This window comes from Leptinotarsa decemlineata, unplaced genomic scaffold, assembly GCF_025532065.1.
Source record: "Leptinotarsa decemlineata unplaced genomic scaffold, Ldec_3_MD MMD2_P_RNA_scaffold_5, whole genome shotgun sequence".
NCBI classification, from domain to species: domain Eukaryota; kingdom Metazoa; phylum Arthropoda; class Insecta; order Coleoptera; family Chrysomelidae; genus Leptinotarsa; species Leptinotarsa decemlineata.
Window position 1 is genome coordinate 17,150,721 of NW_027412532.1, and position 22,406 is coordinate 17,173,126.

The following is a 22,406-nucleotide window of genomic DNA, read 5'->3' on the forward strand; positions in this document are numbered from 1 at the left end:
CACAATCAAACTAAAATGAGGAGGAGCGCCATCATGCATAAACCACATATCTCTTCGGGTTTGCAATGGAACATGTTCCAAAAGTCCATTCAAATCGTTCTGAATGAACTCCAAATAACGTTCTCCATTCAATCGGTCCTGTAGAACGAATGGTCCTATAAGATGGTTTCCTATGATACCAGCCCAAACATTCACGTTGAATTTCCGTTGGTGTTTGGTTTGCAATATCCCATGGGGATTTTCTTCGGCCCATATATGGAGATTATGAGAGTTGATAACTCCATCTCTACTGAAACCTGCTTCATCAGTGAATAAAACTCGAATAATAAAAGTCATATCCTCTCTTTGCCTATCCATGAACCAATTGGCACATTCCAGTCGTGCTGGAAAATCTTGAGGTGTCATGGCATGTACCTTCTGGATGTGAAATGGGTGGAGCAGTTGTTTCCCAATTATTCTATGAATAGTGGACTTGGATGTATGGAACTGTTTTGATAGATTTCTGATGCTCATTGAAGGATCATCAGCGACGGCTTCCAAAATATTTTCCTCCAATACAATAGTACGTACAGTCCTAGGAGCGCCCTCACCACCTCGTTTTGGCAAAACTGTACCTACAATAATATCGAAATAAAACAACGTGCTCAAATTAATTATCAATTATTACATACCTGTCTCCCTCAAGCTGCGATCGACACGCTCGAATGTTTCTCTTGACGGTACCGTTCGATTGGGAAAATGCTCGGAATACAGACGACGAGCTTCTGCAGCATTACAAAATGCTCGTCCATAAAATACATGCATATCTGCATATTCATTGAATGTAAACTGTTCGGCCATATCAAAAAAATTCAAAATATCCTATAGAATATTGACAATACAATGATAGCCATATGACAACGCACCACTCAACAAAACAAAATCGCATTCCAGTTTCTCATTTTTCATCAAAACTTTCTAAAAGGTTTTTTTGTCAACATCTGTGAAAGAAATGGAACATAATTATTCCCTGGATATTTTTCACCTGATCATATGCAGCCGTTTTTGTAGTTCATTCGTTTGCTTTTTATTAGTATAGTAAATATTTTTTCCGATGTGCGTTTTTTCAGCTAAATTTAGATTCGTGTTAAAGAATTTCTCCCATAAAATTATAATCATCAGTGAAACTCCTCAACAGTTCAGCTGTGAAGAAGAATTTGAAACATTCGAATGTTGAGTTTCATGAGATTCAGATAACTGATCAACACGAAACGTGATTATTCCACACGTATTATGTACATACAAAATATGGAATGAATTCGATATTTCATAGTAGAGTAGCTTGTTAGTTTAAAAACATCACAAATCTACAGAAGTTGATATTTCTTTTGAAAAAATATCTGCTATCACCATTGTGACTTAAACTTCCATATAGGTACTGTACTTTTTGTTTACGACTTCATTTTAGCATACTTTGTATTACTCCTGTAATAAATGTTGTTGAATTAACGTTATCATTATTATTTCTGCTTTGATAACACAACACAACAAAAAAATATTTTTTGAATGTTTCCTAAACTAAATTAGTCAATTTCTACTAATTTTGGGGTGATAAAAACGAAAATGACAATGAAAAATTTTTATTAGCTCTGGTTTTTGAGATACGCAGTACTTAATCTTAAAGAGTAGTTATACTATTCGTGAAAAGTGAAAGTACATAAAACAATATTGTTATTTTTTTTTAGAATATTTTAAGTACAAAATTAATAAAAAAAAACATTATTCTTAGTGTTTTGACAAATAAAAGAAGTTTGTACCACCAAATTTCAATTAAGTCCATCCGATTCATTGTAAGATCGCTGTCGTTTAGCTTGTCTTTTATAAAACACTTCTGGAGCATCCCTACACACAGACCAGCAGTAGTCTGCAAGCACTGCTTCATTCCAACGGCCCTGATATCTCTGTTCCATTAAGGCAATGTCTTGATGGAATCTTTCTCCATGTTCGTCACTCACAACTCCACAGTTTTGTGGGAAGAAGTGGGAGAGTGAAGAAAATGAATTTTCAAGGACATGTTGCATCCAAGTTGGTGGTAAGCTTGAAGAAGCTCTTTAACCAATGCTGTGAAGTTATCATCTCTTTTGTTACCTAAAAACCCATGTACAACCCCCTTAAAGGCTTCCCAGGCTCTTTTTTCATTTTCTGTTAAAATCATGTCAAAAGCAGGATCATTTACGATTTCACGGATTTGAGGCCCAATAAAGATGCCTTCCTTGACTTTAGCATCACTCAACCTGGGAAACTTTGCTTTCAAGTACTTAAAAGCTTGTCCTTCCTGGTCCATGGCCTTCACAAAGTTTTTCATTAGTCCCAACTTAATATGTAATGGGGGAAGTAGAACATCCTTAGGATCTACAAGAGGCTCGTAAACTATATTTTTCTCATTAGGGTTTAGGTCTCGTGTAGACCAGTTCATTTTTTTATAGTGAGATTTTCTATCCCGACTGTCCCACAGACACAAAAAACAACAGTACTTGGTGAACCCTAATTGCATTCCTAGGAGTATAGCAATGATTTTCAGATCACCACAGATGTGCCACTTGTGTTGTTCATATTTGATTGATTGGAGAAATGTTTTCATATTTATATACGTTTCCTTCATGTGAACTGCATGACCTATAGGAATAGAGGGTAGCTGATTTCCATTATGCAGAAGTACAGCTTTTAAGCTTAGTTTTGAAGAGTCTATGAACAGTCTCCATTCAGATGGAGTGTGATCCAAATTCAAGCAGTCCATCAAACCATTAACATCAGAACAAACTACGAGGTTTTCTTTTTTCTCAAAAAAAGGAAGCAAATCTTTTTGACGCTGTCTGTGCTGAGATATTTTCACATCATGTTTTAGAAGATTCCACTGTTGTAGTCTTGACCCTAACAGCTCAGCCTTTTCCTTAGACAAGCGAAGATCTCTTATAAGGTCACTCAACTCTGCTTGACTAATTCTGTGCGGATCACTAGACCTATCGCTTACCTCAAAATCAGGGTCATAGGATGTAGAAGGATGGGTTGCTCCTTCTAAACAGTCTTCATCACCTTCCTCTAAAATTTCATAGTTTTGGGGTGGAGAAGGGACTGGCAAATTGTCTGAGTGTGGTACAGGCCGAAGAGCAGATGGGAGATTAGGGTATTTAACCGTTCCTCTTTTCTTCATAGATAAACCTTGCTTAATGGGAGGAGTTAAGCAGAAGTAACAATCGTCTGTATGATTGGTAGGCTCACGCCAAACCATAGGTACTGCAAAAGCCATTGCCCGGTTTTTATTTTTCAGCCACTCTCGCAATATGAAGGAACAAGAATTACAACATATATGAGGAGCCCATGATTTATCTTGGTCCCCAACTTTCACACCAAAATAATGTTCATAGGCTGTCTTAACGATAGGTGTCATTTTACGTTTCTGAGCCTTAAATGTTATTTCACCACATATATAGCAAAAGCTATCGACAGAATTCACACACTTTCGAGGCATTTCAGATCAGCACTTAAATTAATTTAAAAATCAACTTCACTCGATAATTTCAATAGCAACCACGTGCGTACAATTGACAAACTCACATAGGTTATGTTTACTACTTAAGAACAGCTGATGAGAGAGGTGTTATGTAAACAAACATGTGTACCAACTGTTGGTGATGAAATATTTCAATTGTTGAAAACTCAATATACATATATATATATATATATACATATATATATATATATATATATATATATATATATATATATATATATATATATATATATATAATATAATGATACTATATCTTGAAAACAAGAGCTAATATATAATTTTTATGGTCACTTTCGGTTTTAACACGTGGAAATACATTGAAATCATCTAATTTCAACCCCGAAACAAAAACTTTGTTGTGTTGTGTAATTATTCATTTCAAATAATGGTGGACGAGCGGGTTTGATGTCGTCGAGTAGAACTACATTTTTATCAAGACTCGTTGCTCCGATCGACTTTCCACACGAGTACTTTTATTCATAAAATTGTCCAAGTAACCTTATTTTGTTGAAAAATATTGAAAAATATCTGTCATTTCAAAGTTTTGGGGTGTGGACCATCGGGGGTAGTCCGTTCCTGACTTTGTAGCAAAACAACTGACTCCTGCATGAAAGCTCATCGACGATGGAATTCATTTGTTTAGTCAATTACCAAAATTTGGATGATTTTGAATATTCACTTGAAAAGTTATCAAAGAAAAACATTTTTCATTTTGTAACTTTGAGGGCCCGTAACTTGGTTACGAAGACTTTTAGGAAAAAAAGTTATATGAAGTACTGGTGATATTTTGACCCCATCTATACATTTCCGAGAGGAAAAGAGGAAGTCCAGGGACACCCTGTATATATAAGCAGGAAACAACACATACGCACGGAGTCAACAACAAATCACACCACATTTGTGGTTCCAGTTAGAAGACCTAGAATTATATATATATATATATATATATATATATATATATATATATATAATATATATATATATATATATATATATATAGATATATATATATATATATATATATATATATATATATATATATATATATATATATATATATTGATATATATTGATTGTAGACTTCATCCAGAAAGGTGTGCCCTTAGTGAACATGTTTATAATAATGGACATGTGATGGATTTTAACTCAGTAAAAATTTTGACCAAAGAGAGGAATGTTTCTAAAAGATTATTACTTGAAATGACTTACATTTCGCAATCACAAAATTGTCTGAATAAAAAAACAGACTTACAACATTTAAGTGAAATATATTCCTATTTACTTTTTATAGACAAAAATTGGAATTCCTTCAAAGACAACTCATTTGACATTACTTAAATTCATTTATCAACCTATTAACAAAAATTATACAACAAAACTCTTTCTTCTGGAGGCAACTGTAACTCTTTGATTAATTGCACCAGCGGCAAATGCCAAGTCTACTTCTTCTTCAAAATTTTAATAAATTGACAAGTGATGTGTTTCTAACCTAAGATCACCACGTTCATTCTCAAATTTAATAACGTATATATATATATATATATATATATATATATATATATATATATATATATATATTGTAGCTTTCACTTAATTCATATGTCTTGTAATTTTACAGTTGTTACGTGTTTTTATCATGATCACAACGTTCATATTTTAATTTTAACTCAACTCAATTGCGACCAATCTCACTAACATTGTAAATATCCGTCTGTTAACTTAAGTTCTGTATTAATTCAAAATCTATCATCTTAGCTCCCTGATGATGACAATAACCATACATATATATATATATATATATATATATATATATATATATATATATATATATATACTGTGTGTAACAACGAAAACTTAACAGAGCCGTTTTTGAATTTAAAAAGTAAGATTTTTAAAAAAGCTCGGACACGTCGATTTCTAATTGAAGGGGGACACCTTTCAGACTAATCAGATTTTTTGTAGTACGCACCCCCTCGGAGAAACGCGTCCGACGACCCTTATTTAGATAGGGAAAGTAGGTCGGGTGGCACCTTGTTTTAAAAGTCTTTCGAATACCTTTACATCTATGTTGAAAGAAAATTTTTGTAACGATTAGTTTTCGAGATAATTTGAAGATTTGAAGGTATTTTTATTGAGTTCAACTTTTTTTGAAATAAATCATATTGTTTTTAAGGTACAATTTACGTTCAGAACTTTCATACAAAAATAAATTTTTGCTTTTTATGACAACCTGCTAATACGTGTCCATTTGATTTTGTAAAAAGTAAGAATTATTTGTTTATTACCAGGAGATTTTTTCGGGGGATGGGGTTGGTTACCACCCTTACATTTTAGATAAATTGAGTGGCACCTCCTTATGAAGGTTGCTTTTTGACGTGGATATTTTATGCTTTTGATAAAAAAGTGAATCATACTAAAAACTTACCTTCACAACGAATACAACCTGCTGATTTCCTTGAATGCTGATGACACAGAAAAGTTTAAAAAACTGTTTTAGGGTTAATAAATCCCAATAATTGTTTTTGAAGCACACACAAAAAAAGTAACACCCAATAAGGGTAACTCACATAGGAAATTTAGAGTAAATGTTCAAAATGTGCGCCATTCTGCTCCATGCAACAATAAAGATTTTGTACGAATTTTGCTCTTACATTATTCAACATCTCAGGAGTTATAGGTCGGCATTCAACAATAATTCTACGTCGTAGTTTATCCAAATTGTCTGGCTGTGTAGCATAAACTTTAGACTTTGAGTATCCCCACAAAAAGTAGTCAAGTGGTGTTAAATCTGGTGATCGTGCTGGCCATTCAATTGGACCTCTTCTGCTAATCCATTGTCCTTCAAAATTATTATTCAAAACATATCGAACCTGCTGGGCATAATTGGGTGGTGCACCGTCTTGTTGAAAATGGATAAATTCATCTTGACATATTGTATCCTGTTCAATTATTTCAACTATACGAGGTTGTATTGCCTCTTCAAGAAGTTGTAAATAAGAATCACCGGTTAAATTTCCATCAATGAAAAATGGACCTATAATATGATTGCCTAATATTCCGGCTCAGACATTCAACTTTTGGGGATGTTGGGTATGTATTTCTGCGTATTGTCTTGGGTTTTCATCCGACCAATAACGGCAATTGTGACGGTTCACTCAACCATTTAAATAAAATGAGTTTTCGTCCGAAAAACAGATGTTATAAAGCAGCTCGGGATTTTGCATTAATCTCTCACTCATGCCCTCACAAAACTCCTGTCTTTGGTCAAAATCATCCTCATTGAGTTCACGAACAAGTTTAATTTTGTAAGGATGGAATTTGTGGTTTTTAAGGATTCTCCATGCGCTCATATGGCTTATTCCTGCCATTTCTGATAAACCTCTGGTAATTAACCTGGGATTGGCGATGACTTGATCAATCACTCCAATCGCATTATCGTCATTCACTACCCTTCTCTGAACATTTCTTTTCTTATTTAAAACCGAACCTGTCTTTCCTGAATTTTGTGACCAAATCCAGAAAGTGATTTCTGCTTAGGTGTTTACCAGGCTCGTTAGATAAAATTGATGTTCTATTAGGATTTTGGTCGTTGCCGAAAAATAAAGCAATAACTGAAACCCTTCCAGCAGTGTAAGGCATTTTTAAACAAATTACAATACACGACACGTTTAAACAAAACAATCGAACAATGTACTAATGAAAACTGGAAGAAGAGGAGTGGGTATTGATTTTAAAAAAGGGATTTCAGTTAACAAAAAACTGATAAGAAGAACTGCTCGAAAATTGGTCTGTCTATTGTATTATTAACATGGCAATTTTAACTTCAGATTATCTAAAAAACTAATAGTTACAAAAATGTTCTTCTGACAGAGTTGTAAAGGTATTCGAAAGACCTTTACAACAAGGTGCCACTCGACCTACTTTCCCTATCTAAATAAGGGTCGTTGGACGCACCCCTCCGAGGAGGTGCGTACTACAAAAATATCTGATCAGTCTGAAAGGTGTCCCCCTTCAATTAGAAATCGACTTGTCCGAGCTTTTTCAAAAATCTTACTTTTCATATGCAAAAACGGCTCTGTTAAGTTTTCGTTGTTACACACTGTATAAATATATATATATATATATATATATATATATATATATATATATATATATATATATATATATATATATATATATATATATATAATACCGTTATTATCCCCAGTAACATACCGGGTGTATCCCGAATAAGGTCATTGATTTCTGGTGTCATATTTTATGAAAAAAAGTTCGCATGAACGTGTGTCCTAACTTGGACACACGTTGAAATCGGCGAAAATACTTTTGAATTATCAAGAAAATGAAACATATTTCCAGTAAAACTGTGAAACCTCATTACTCGGAAACGAAGCAAGGTAGAACATACGTTCGCATGAACTTTTTTCATGAATTATGATAATTTATGGAATTAATGACATAATTTATGATACACCCTGTATAGCTCGAGGGACTTTATTCTTAATTTTACTCGAACTTTCCGAAGGTGGTTGACAATGTTTCGTGGTGCATTTCATTAGTTCGGACTTCCATTGTCTAATATGATATAAATTGATTTGAAATCCCTGAAAGGATCTGTAAAAATTGAAAAGATTAGCTGAAATTTAACAAATTTTATCGAGCAAAAAACTGAAATTAGAATGAAGAATGAAATAACATACAATCAACAATCAAAATATCAAAAAATTGAACTATTAACACGAACAGAAAATTAAAAATTATTAACAAGGAATGAAAATTAAAAATTAAAAGATTCCAAACCAAGTTACTCCACTACAAGTGATTTTTTTTATTTTTTTGGTTGTTGCTTGTTTGTTATTTCATTATTTCAGTTTTTCACCCAATAAAATTGTTAGTTTTTAGCTAAGATTTTTAGTTTTTTACAGATTCTTTCAGGGATTTCAAATGAATTGATATAATATCAGACAATGAAATTCCAAACTGATGAAATCTACTTGAACTGTCTGACAAATTTCGTAGGAATCACAAATCACACACAAACTAATATAACGTATTTGAAATCCCCGGAAAATTTTCAGGATATCATTTCCATTGATTCTCTGGTGATGAATCAACGAATGGAATGCTCAGTTTTTGAACCAAACTGAAAAATATAAAACCATTTCTTGTGGTCCTCACTTCATAAACAATGAGATGAAAATACGAGTTTTTGGGAAAATGTCTTTTGGATTTCAACTGTTACCGACAGAATAATTCTTCTGAATTTGCTTGTCTGTCTGCCTTTTTCATTTCTTCCAAGTCCCTGGAAAACAATTCTGTCTCATGTTTTCTGGTGACAAACGTCGGGAAACACATATAGTAATTCATAGCTGAGTTTGTTATTACAGTGACTACACAAATCGATGAAACAAAAGCCAAAACACGAAATTTGACAATTTTAGTTTCAGACGAATATTCCAAAATTAACCACTGATATTCTCGATCTGAAAAGAGATCATTCTTGTTTCCCAAAATGGAACATTTTTGTCCGACCTATTAGGTCTTACCGTTTACGAAATAGCAATAGTGGGACCAGCTGAAAGCTTTGAAAGTCTTGAGCATGAAGCAGTTGCTTTAATTTTGAAGTGAAGTTTTTCTGCAGCTTCACTTACCACTCCCCACCATTCTGTCCTATATACAAAGTTGTCTCTCCAGGTAAGGGTGTTCATTCTTGGCAAATTATTTTGTACCATTTTAAGCCACCTCTTTCGCAGTCTCCTTTTTTTTCTATTTCCAATTGGTTTTTATTTCAAATCATTTTGTTCATTTTGTTATTTGGCAATCTATTAACGTGTCCTATACATTTGATTCTTCAGGTTTCCATTACTGCTAATTTTTTTGAGATCTCTTTCTCCAACTCTCTTCTGTATTTACTCCTCCATATATTGTTCGTAATATTTTTCTTTCCCATCCCCAAATTTTCTTCCTTGCTTTTCTTCAGAACCCACGTCTTGCATGCGTATACGAGTATTGCTGTTGCCTGGATTACTGACATTCAACCTTCAATTCTGTTTCACTAAATTTAATCACATTAAAAAACAGGCGGACTCAGGCTGACCCAATAGTTCTATTTAAATTATTGTCAGGCCAAATCAATTCCCAAAGAGTAACAAGGGATAATAGAGATATTTTCGTTGAGAACTAACATTCCTACCAATTATTAATTTAATAGTCCATTGTCAAGAATGTTAAGGGAAACTGATGTATCTGAAGTCTGCAGTCACTTACGTATTTAGTCTATAGATGTATGCCTTGTATGTTCGTTAGTTTTTAGTGCTGGTGTAAGTTATAATTGTTTTATTTAGCATTAAGTTTTCAGGTTGCTTTCTATTTTATATATTTCAATATTCATACAACTTTTGTAACTGTTTTTGAATTTAGGTATATTTTCATGCATATATATTTTACAACGTTATAACTTAAGGTTTTCCCATTTATACCGAATAAAAAATATCGTGATTATTACTTTTATATCTCTGAATTATCGGTTGTTTTTCTTTACAAAGCCCAAAATTCGACTAGTTTGGTATATATGTGAAATAAAAGTCAACTTTTGATCGGAATTAATGCTAAGGTATTCCATCTCATCAACCCGACGGATGAGACTGTTATCAATTCCATAAGTGAGTCGTATTATACGTTCCTCGTTATAAAAAGACAATACATGACATTCAGCAATGATAAGATTCAAACGATTTTCGAAACACCAATCAAATATCAAATCTAATTCCTTCCGCGATTCCAGCTTCCATTCCCCGATCATCGTGATCATTTTCTCTCACTTTCATCCCTAAATATATAAACTCTTTGAAGATTTGATCCTCCCCAATTGATACCTTCAATTCTGTTTCACTGTCTTGCTTTGTATTTCCCATTACCATGTACTGTATGTTTTCCTGGTTGATATCCAGTCCAAATGCCTTTGCTTTTCAGCTATATTTGTTCTGACTCGTCCCAGTTCTTTTTAAGATTTATTGTAAAAGAAACAAATAAAGATGGAGGTGACAGTATCAGTCTAGATTCGTGAATAATATATCAGAACGCTCACTCCCCATTTCCCTTATTCCTTGGATGATTGTCGTCAAATATACCCCGTAAGACATCTAAATCTCATTCAAGAATTTTCCCTGATATCAGTTTGGAACTCCCACCAGAATTCATTGCGAACTTGAAACTTTCCTAATTCCGACCCGATCTCATCCACTTTACAGCAGGAATAATAACCTACTGAATAATTCCGTTTTAAGTTCATCTTCTAGCCGAGATGTCCTTTGGTCGTAGAAGGTAAAATAACGGTTTTTCTGTTACAGAAAACCCGTGACTGACGACGTGAACTGGCCGCTATACACAAAGGACCAGCCTCAGTATTTTATTTTCAACGCAGACAAAAACGGAATTGGTAAAGGACCCCGAGCTACGGCGTGCGCTTTCTGGAACGATTTCTTACCGAAGCTTCGAGATAATTCAGGTAAAATTTCACCTAATGCAGAGCTGAGCCAACGTAAACCCTAGTTTGCTATAAACTATTTTCCTGCGAGAGGATGTCTTAGAGGTTAAATTGATTTCAGTGGCGTTCAGGACAAACATTATCATGCGACTTCAATAAATAGATTGTTCAGGGTATTTCAGGAAGTTCTTGGGGTTTCCACTGATATTACACATAACTGATACAGTTTATGGATGTTATGTTATGGATGAACGTGACATTTGTGGCACGTCAATGGGGTTAATGTAATGTTGAGTTGGAAAAAAAAGCTAGATACCAAAATGAAATTGAGTGAAATATTCGTTGATTATAGTCGGATTGTGTCGTATGGCACGTTAAATGAAACAAAAGAGGTGCAGAATTAGGAAAATAAAATGAAGACGACTGCATGTCATAACATCAACAAATCGTATTTTTATTAATACATGACGAAAAAGAAGATGACTAAATTGTATTTTCGTTGTCAATAGTCTATCGTGACGTTTGTTGCACAGGGTAACTGAAATAATAATACTTTATTTGCGAATAATATTTAGATGTACAACAGGGTGAGTAACAATAATAGCAAATGAAATAAAAAAACCGTAAAAGGTGAAACCTTGTGCATGGGAATGCTACTAAAATGTAATAATAATGTGAAAATATCGAAGATTCTCACGTATAAAGTATGATGAGCTGTTTTCTCGGGTTTCGCTCCGTGTTCTGTGTATTTTCTCCTCATAAGGATTATTTTCACAACGTTTCGGCAAAGTCTCATTTGCCATCTTCTGGTGATGTCTAGTTGAAAATATATATATATATATATATATATATATATATATATATATATATATATATATATATATATATATATATATATGTTACACCTATCGAAGCGAAGCAGTAACTCGTCATGATAATGCCATCTGAGATGATGGCGAAACGTCGACTATCGAATAGTACACAACGGATGAACACCCGGAAGAACAACACATCATATTCTACCATCCGTGAAAACCTACATTGTAATATATATATATATATATATATATATATATATATATATATATATATATATATATATATATATATAGGGTGTAACTAAATAAGTGTAAAACATTCACGGAGGTGATTCCTCATCGAAAAAAGATATATCTTTCATATCAAGAAATTTTATTGAAGCATCCCTTGTTAAGATACAGCCCCTTAAAGGGGGTACATAAAATTTGTATAACAATTTTTTTCGCAAGCACTAAAGAAGTTATAATTTCGAAATTAACCTGACGTTTTGTACTACCAAAAAGACACTTAGCCAGAAATTTATTTGGTTCACCCCATGGTTGTAAGGGGTGGAAAACGCAACCCCTAAAATTTATTTCCAATGTAACTTTTTGTTTTATTATTTGTTTACCATTTAAAGATTCATTTCCGATAGCCTGTTTCATTCTGAACAAAAAATGTGTCTTGGATTTTTTGCCCAAAATGGACCAGTTCACAGCAAAAAATTATTATACGAACAACTACAGAGATATATCGTCATAAATGCGAAAATACCAAACTAATCTATCTAATAGGTCGCTATTAGCGATAGTGACAATTAAATTGGTATGACGCTTGTCAGTTTGTGAATTTTCGAAATTGAATTAATACCAATTGTGTATTGTTGTTCTGTTCTTAATCTGTTACTTTAATAATTCATTTGTTATTAAAATGGCATACACAAATGAGGAAATGTCTGATATGCATTACGTTTACGATCTGTCGCAGGGGAATGGGTTAGAAGCTTTTAGAAGATATGCTGAAATGTATTCTCAACGGCAGCATCCTTCACATAGAATATTTGCTCGACTTCATCAACGAATACAAGAATATGGTTCATACAAAAGAACGCAGGATTGTGGTCGCCATCGAGAAGTACGAACACCACAGCTTGAAAAAGCAGTACTTGATTTGATTGAAGAACAACCTACTACCAGTACTAGAAAGATTGCTTTCCAGCTTAATGTTGATCATATGACGGTATTTAGAATTTCAAAGGAACAACTCTTATACCCTTACCATCTGCAACGAGTACAGGAACTGTTACCGCGAGACTTTCCGAACCGTCTTGCAATTGGATGCTGAAAATGATTAGAAGAAATTGTGACTTTCTGGAGACGATAGAATTCACAGACGAATGTGGTTTTTCTCGGAACAAGATTATTAATTTTCATAATTACCACATATGGGCTGATGAAAACCCTCACGCTATTGTCGAAACTAACCATCAAGAACAGTTTTCTCTCAACGTGTGGATGAGGATGATTTATTTGGACCTCCTTGATTAAATGGTGAGGCATACGTTCAATTGTTAAGAGAAGTGAATCCAGTACTGCTGGAGGAAGTTCCTTTGTGCGTCAGAAGGGATATGTTTTCATGCATGATGGGGCATCCGTTCGTTTTAGTCAAGTAGCACGTCAGCGTTTAACTGAAACATATGCAAATCAGTGGAAAACGCATCATGGATGCGTGTAGGGTAATCAGAGAGACTCCAGGAATATTTGAGTGAATACGTGGCTCCATGCGCATGCGTAATATCTGAAGGTAGACATATTGAACATTTACCCTTCAATCGTTTAATTCAGTTACTAACTACAAAATAACAATAAATCCAGTTCGCATTTATGACGATGTATCTCTGTAGTTGTTCGTAAAATAATTTTTTGCTGCGAACTGGTTTATTTTGGGAAAAAACCCCAAGAGACATTTTTTGTTCAGTATGAAACAGACTATTGGAAATACATTTTTAAATGGTAAACAAATGATAAGACAAAAAGTTACATTGGAAATAAATTTTAGGGGTTGCGTTTTCCACCCCTTACAAGCATGGGGTAATCCAAATAAATTACTAGCTAAGTGTCTTTTTGGTGATACAAAACGTCAGGTTCATTTCAATATTGTAACTTTTTCAGTGCTTGTGAAAAAAATTGTTATACAAATTTTATGTACCCCCTTCAAGGGGCTGTATCTTAACAAGGGATGCTCCAATGAAGTTCCTTCATATGAAAGATCATATCTCTTCTTTCGATGAGAAATCACCTCCTTGAATGTTCCACACTTATTCAGTTATTCAGTATTTCTTGAGCTTTTTACAAATAATGAACTGTTCTCTCTCAACGAATAAACTTGAGAATATAAGTTCTTCTGGACCCGATGAAATCTCAATATTCCTGATCAGAAAAAGTGTGCAATACATCATATATCCTTTGACAGTCAATCTGTCCTTTAGAACAGAAGAGTTTTCCGAAAAATTGAAGATCGGAAAAGTTGTACCTGTCCACAAAAAATTGGATCCCTATCTCTTGGAGAACTATAGGTCCTTCACTGTTCCATCTAGTTTCTCAAAAATATTTGAATATGCATATCTACATCGTTTACTAGATTTAATTGAGAGACATAACATTATCTCCCCGATTGAACATTGTTTTCGATCCAATATGTCCACTATCACTGCTGTGACAGCTTTTTATTGAAAAATCTCGGAGTACATAGAGGCTGGTGAATGCCCTGCTGGAATAATTTGTGATCTCAGCAGGGCATTCGACTGCGTCGACCACACGATATTATTGAATAAATCATATTCATATGAAATAAGGGGAAATGCCCTTAACGGAATAGAGTATTTCACGAGAAACAGGAGTCAATTTGTTTCGGTGATTCACAGATCTAAAAATAGTCATTATAAATGTATTTCAAATAGTCAAGTGTTGGGACCGCTATTGTTTTTATCAAACTGTATTGATGTTGGGTACGTTTTGTATGCAGATGACACATCACTTCTAATTTTGGACAAAGACTATACAATTTTGAAAGAAAATTCTAACACGGTGTCAATTCATAGATCTGAAAATAGTCATCATAAATGTATTTCAAATAGTCAAGTTGTGACCATTGGAGTACCTCAAGGATCAGTGTTGGAACCGCTGTTGTTTATATTATACTCTATTGATGTTGGGGCCGTTTTGTATGCAGATGATACATCACTTCTAATTTCGGACAAAGACGACACAATTTTGAAAGAAATTTGTAACACGGTGTCAATTCATTTGGTTTCATGGCGTTCCGCCAACTCACTTCATTTCAACTCTCGATAAGCTTTATTAGTACGGTTTCATCCCAGGCAAAAAATCTGTTGGAATCTTGAAATTAAAATCAATGAGAATGAAAACACACTTTCCTCATCCGATGAATGTAAATTTTTGGGACTCACGCTAGATAATTGTCTGAACTGGAAGAGTCATTGTAATAAACTGATATTGAAGCTAAGTTCTGTTTTGTATCTGATACGAAATCTCAAGCCGATATCAACCACTAAACAGTTAGTGAACTATTATTATACACATATGGAATCTAGAATCAGATAAGGTATTTGTCTTTAGGGAAGCTCTTCATTGACTCCAAATGTGTTTATTGCCCAAAAAGAGGATTGTAAGAATTTCAGCAGGCGATATTCAGAGACCCTCCTGCAGAGATTTATACAAACATTTGAAAATTCTAACTTTTCCGAATAATTTCATTTTTGAAATATGTGTATTGATACACACCAATAGGCCGAAATATGATCGCATTTCATCTTACCATAATGTAAATACAAAAAAGCGCAATTATTTTCACATAAATCCCGTTAAATATGATATAACTCCTAATTCACTTTCTTACTTGGAGCTAAAACTTTATAACAAACTACTGATGGAATTCAGGTTTTCAAAACCACACTTGGAAGGTTTTTATTCGATCATAATTTTTATAACATAAATGAATTTTCAATCTTAGGTAAATTTATTTCTCTGTCATATAAATATAATGAAGCTGGAGTTGAAGTTGATATGTTTTGTCCATCATTTCATGCATATGACAATCTTTCATGTATGTTTGGTTCAATTTTACTTTAAGTATTATTTTATGTATGTATAGTATGTCATTTGACCTATCCTATAATATTGGAAGTTCTACAAGATTAATCAAGTGATTTGATTCGATTTAATTTGATTCTGGAAAGACTCGAACTTTGGCTCTTTATAATTAATAAATTTCAATATTTGCGGATAAACATGGCTAGTGTAAAATATAACGTGGAAATAAATAATCTACAAATCTTGGTAATCTGTTTATCGAAGCATGAATGGTATAATTAGTGTGACATATGGTTTTGTGAAAACATACGGTTTTAGTTTGATTCACAGAAATTCTCAGCCAAAAATCTTCTGAAAATTCAGGACAATTAATGTTACCTGAAAAAAATGTGTGAAGAACACAGAGGTCGATGAGTCTTCGCTTTTTGGGCAGTTGAAAATCCAATTGTGAAAATATTGTGAACCATTTTCGTATTTTCAGTCTGACACAAACATAGACATATTTGAAATATCATTATAGTCTTTCGAAATTCAATTATTTTGACATGATGATAAAACAGTGTTCACACTCATGAGTTTTATAAAGACGCGTTTTGATACACAGTACCTTCTCCGGTCGGATTGTTTTGTTAACATGGGTTGTGTTATCAATTTTTTCCAAGTTCAAATTGAATGTTCGAGAGTCTGCACCATATAGAGTAAAACCACTAGTATGTATTTTTCAAATTGTTGAAATATCTTTTATTAGTTTCAGTTTTACTCCATTTCTACAAAGCTGTGAATTGGAATAATAAAACTGAGTTTTTCGATAATGAATGAAAAATTCTTCAACTTTTGTAAAATCTGAAGCATCGAAATAAATTTATCAACCACAACGAAGCTATTGCTCACTATATTCTGCCCATCATGTCAACCTATATGTATTTGAATTTTTCTCATTAACGATACGAGAACTATATAATTTCGAAATTACTACAAAAACGAATGATCATCAGTGAATTGTGAATCCCATTACATTCCACCCCTTCAATAGAACTATCTGAACATCCATAATTGAAACATATTGGTAGTGATTTTGTCATCAAACTGTTGTTCACTTCTTCAATATATCATCACATAAATGTTTCAGAATTCATGAAGATCTCAAAAGAGATATAATTTCACATCTTGATATATTTTTTGTGATCATGATTCTCAATTAAACTTCTTTGTGGTTGTCAGTCTGAGGAAAAAATTTAACTTTTCCTAAGATCGATTTTTTCGAGAAGTTGCCTGAACCGTTCAACTGCTTCGGCTTGAACTCTTTCGCAGGTAGTTCTACTTGGACTCAGTTGTAAGTAAAGCTACCACTGAGTGGAAATTATCGAAAAGGCAAGGAATATAAAACACGATAATCATCAGTTCGTGTGATGATTTAACACTCACATTCCACACTTTAATTGATAATATTCAATCTATCTTAGAAAAATGATTTCAAACATACATTTTCAGCAATAACTTTCTTGATAACTATGAGCATTGCTGTGACAAAAGTTTTGTGAGTTGTATATTTGAAAAAAAACTGGTGGGGTTGTCAAAAACAATGTTTCATGTACGTTTCGTTATGATAAATACCTATCTCTTTAAATTTTCGAAAAGTAGATGCCCAAAACTACAAGAAAGTCCATAAATTGCAAAACATATTGTAAGTTTTTGGACAAAAGAAAATTTTTGCTTTCTACTTCTTCATCTTCATGCAAGAAAATGTGGAAATCTTCCAAAGAAACGAAAAAAGCAATCAATCTCAAAAACTCAACTATATACGAAGATCTGTTAGAATCTGAAGATGTGTAGATCATGCAAAGAAGTAACTTTCACACACAAACTGCAAAACAAAAGCCCTCTCGAAACAACTCCTTGCACATAAACATTGAATTACACGAAAGAAAAATTATTCGGAAACGAATATTTTTATATGAACACTGTTATACTAAATTGTACGAGAAAAACTTTTCTCTATTAAATTTCTATTACAAAAATTCATTATGAAACTGAATCGGATATCATGTAAAGTATTGTTCCACAATATAGTAAATTAAAGAAGTGAAATTTCAATCATTTGGAGCAGTGTCATCCTCACTGGTAAACAACTGATGTTTTGCTCTAAGAGAATTGCCTCATCAGTTCTTCTGTACCAAATCTGGATAACATTATAAGAAAAAACACTGAATTCATTTAAACGCTTCCGGCTCACAACTACAAATATCCTAATTCGAAAACCAAACAACTGAACTCCGTTTACCTTTGTTTTTATACATGATCCGATATCCAACACCTTCTCCTTTCAACAATAGCAGTCGGAAACCAATATCATTAGATATGAGAACATCTAATAATTTCAGGAATATATACAGATATATATATATATATATATATATATATATATATATATATATATATATATATATATATATATACAAATTATATAAATTACAGTGAATATATTACAAACAATAGCAATATGTCAATTTATCTGACTACGCCGTCATTATCAGATTTTATATTTTCCCGGGTAACATCTAATATGTCAGTTACCTCCGAAGATGAGGAAATTTCTTCAATTTTCTCTGAGATGGTAGAGCGAAGTATTATATTAATTGCCTCATCCTCTCCTTCCGTTTCAAAAGTCTTGCTTTCAATTGATGTTTGTGTCTTTTCCATTTTAAATCTCCCTCTATCTCTACAATATAAGTTCTACTTCCACTTTTCTTTAAAATTATTCCTTCACACCACGGTGACTTTTTCGGTCTGAAATCTCGCACCCAAATCTTTTCGAGTTCACTAAAAATAATATCCTTTTCATAACCATAATATTTTATTTGATAATCCTGTTTTTTATGAACCTCTCTTTCAACTGAAGGTAGCATTAAATCGAATCTTGTACGTATTTTTCGTCCCAATAGTAATTTAGACGGTGTCTCCCCGGTGGTAGTGTGTGGAGTATTTCTGTAGTGAAATAAATAGCAATTTATGATATGATTAATACTTCTTTCGTTATCTTCTTCTTTACCTTTAATTAGGGTTTTTTTATTATTTTAACTGCTGATTCTGCCAACCCATTTGTGGCTCCCATATAATGGGAGCCACAATTATGGCAGCAAACAATGTGTTTTCCTTGACGTTAGGCAGATGCAGTTATACATAAAGAAAGTTTTTATGCTCATAAGGACCAGATTACTAAGGACATTTTTTGTTATCGGCCATCAGTAGTGATTCTCAGTGAAGCCAGATGCACGAGTGATATTCTTGACTGTGAAATAGCTGTTACTGGATATTCCATTCTAAGACGTAATTCCTCTGGAAACGATATTAACTGAGACGGAATCAAGTTGTTGATATGTTAAAAATCAAAAAGTCTCAATACTATGAAAACAAAATTGATGCAAATAGTGATAACTTGCGGGAAATGTGGAAAACAATGAAAATATTGATAAGAGGTGACAAACAATCATTAAATTTCAAATCTATCAATTTTAGTACTAATGGCGCTGTCGTCAAAGCGAGAACGGAGCTACAAGCTGCTAACAACTTCAATTCATTTTTTGTTAAAAGCATTGAAGATATCTCCAATTCTATTGTAAGTGTAAAACAATGGTCTCCTCAAAATCTAAATAATATAGAAATGAGATTTGTTGAATTCAAGAAGATTGATATAAGTATGCTGAAGTCAATTATTTTTTCTCTCAAAAATAAAGGCAATGCTGATGAAGTAATGTCTGCTACATTTTTGAAATCAACATTTTTTACACTTGGATTTCATATCCTAAACTTAATACAAACATCAATGTCGTTCGGTAACTTTCCAAATATGTTGAAAAAAAGTACCGTTATTCCCATCCCAAAAATAAATAATTCAGTTGAAATGTCAGACTTCAGAGTAGGTAATAAATACTTTGCCGGTTATTGAGAAAGTTTTGGAAATTGTTGTACATGAACAAATTACTAGGTACTTTACTGAAAATAACCTGTTCATAGAAAATCAATCCGGATTTAGAGAACACCACACGTGTGAAACAGCCCTTCAATTAACAGTTTCAAAATGGAAGAATGAAATCGATAGTGATAAATTTATAGTAGCAGTGTTCCTTGATTGCAAGAGGTCATTTGAAACTATTGATAGGCAAATATTACTTCGTAAACTGATATATTATGGAATCGATGGAATAACTTTAAGTTAGTTGAAAAATTATCTCAATGGCAGGTCACAAATAAATAGAGTGGGGAAATGTTTCTCAAATGAAATTTCAAATAATATAGGTGTACCTCAAGGGAGTGTCCTGGGACCATTGCTGTTTATAATTTACCTGAATGATGTAAATTATATATAAGGTTATGATTTTTTGAATTTATTTGCAGATGACACGTTACTTGCATGCTATGGACACGACGCTGTAGAAACAGTGGAGCGCATGAATCGATTGTTGAAAAAAATTGAAATATATTCAAACGAAAATAAACTTAAAATTATTAGGAATAAAACGAAATCAATAATAATTAATAAGAAACATAAACTGAAATCAATTGACTATGAAAAGCTTCAACTCGAAGTGGAAGGAGACAAAATTGAATGGGTGTCAGAATTCAAGTATTTAGACTTCGTGTTGGATGAATCACTAACACTCAATGCACACTGTGACTATATTTGTTAACAGATATCAAAAAAACTATTTTTTTTCTCCAGGATTTCATTGGAAGTTTTCATGTTTTCCAAAATAACAGTATACAGAACCATTATACAGCCCCATTTTGAATTGGTTCAACTCTGCTTTATCTTTTAGATAAAAACAATATACAGAAGTTACAGAAACTGCAAAATCGAGGTTAAAGAATCATCTTAAAATGTAATAGATATACTCCCATTTAATGCATGCTAAGTACCCTGAAGTGGTATGATGACTGTATTACTCAAGTATGATATTTATCTATAAAATAATCAGAAATTTATTACCAAAATATTTTGATTCCTTCATTACGTACAATAATCAAATACAAGACTACAACACAAGAACCACCAATCAATTCCACATTTCCAGGACAAAAACAAAGCAATCTATGAAATCGTTGTTTTTCAGAGGATTGAATGATTTCAACCAATTACCATATCACATTAAAGATTCTGTTACTTTATATTCATTCAAGGCTCAGTTGAAAATATATATTACATCACGTACTCTATGAATTTTCGGATTTTTTTTTCATTTTTATGTTTCACATCATCGAATTGTTTTATTGGTTCGAGCTTTTATGTGTTCTGTATACATTTTGTTACATCGTGTTACATTGTGATATGTTAAATATTTCATTACCTACCCACTAGAATAATTGTTTTTATGCCCTAGTATAATTGTAATGTGGAGTTATTCTGGATACTCCTGATTTGTTCTGTGTTATGGGACAATATTCTCAGGAACACATTTCTATTTCTAGCTTATTAGCTTCTTGTATTCATTTATTATTTGAACGTATTTTATTGTTAGAAGAATTTTTATACTATTTTAATATTTTTTATATACCATTTTTACCTTTTTGGACTTGTATTTATATTACGATTTCCTATTTTCAAATAAAAAAATAAAAAGACAATGAGCTGTTTGGAGTGGGACCTTTGTCTTTGTTCGTAGTTTTCATGCCACACTTCGCTATTTTCAGTTCTCAACAATTTTAGATAGTTTTCATTTATTCTATGATCGTTCTTCAGGGCGCGTTGAGCGATACTGCGTTTTTCTAGTCTATGCATTCGCATATGTACTGCGTGTTCTATGGAACGAGTTTCAATGTCTCGCTTTTGTCATAGGATGAAAATTAGTTTTCTCCATCTCTTTTGGTGAAATGCTCTTCGAAAAGGACTATTTCTGGTTTTGCCTTCACTGATATGATTGTTTTGACTCTCTGTCTTGATAAGTCTTGATTTAATGCGAAAAATGAGTGTTTCGTCTCTTAAACTTATCCAAAAAAGCTGCTGATGAGGAGTTGAAGACAAATGTTTTTGTCCCGAAACTTTCGGAAGTACACCTTAGGATGATAACTGATAGTGGAATTTTATATCAATACATTTCCATATCAGGTTATGTAGCGTCCCGTGTATGATATTTGGGACGGTAGCCTGGTGGGTTGACGTGTGTGATTTGATTCATTCACGCAGTCAACCACTGGGTTAACCGGTGGTTCAAACCGATCGATTTTCACTTCCTATCGTCCAACCCGTGTTAGGAATCACACGTTAAAAGGTAATACCTCGTTAGTCCTCAGCTCGCACAGGTTTCGACTTTTGAGTATTGTCGTTCGTGAGAAGCGACATATGGTTAACGGCAAAACATGTTTGAGCAGATTTTAACAGATTTCACGACGAGTGTTTGAAATACAAATTGAATAGGCAAACATATTTTCATGTGATTCAAAGTTCAAATATCACAAAGTAGTT

General features: G+C 33.1%; 1 protein-coding gene across 1 annotated transcript in view; it reads left to right on the forward strand.

Moving 5' to 3' along the window:
- Window positions 1-22,406, forward strand: part of Ace (Acetylcholine esterase) — a 488,528-nt gene that overhangs the window by 394,601 nt on the left and 71,521 nt on the right. The window contains 1 exon segment of the mRNA XM_074169648.1: window positions 10,900-11,057. Within this exon segment, the coding sequence (XP_074025749.1) occupies window positions 10,900-11,057 (158 nt within the window).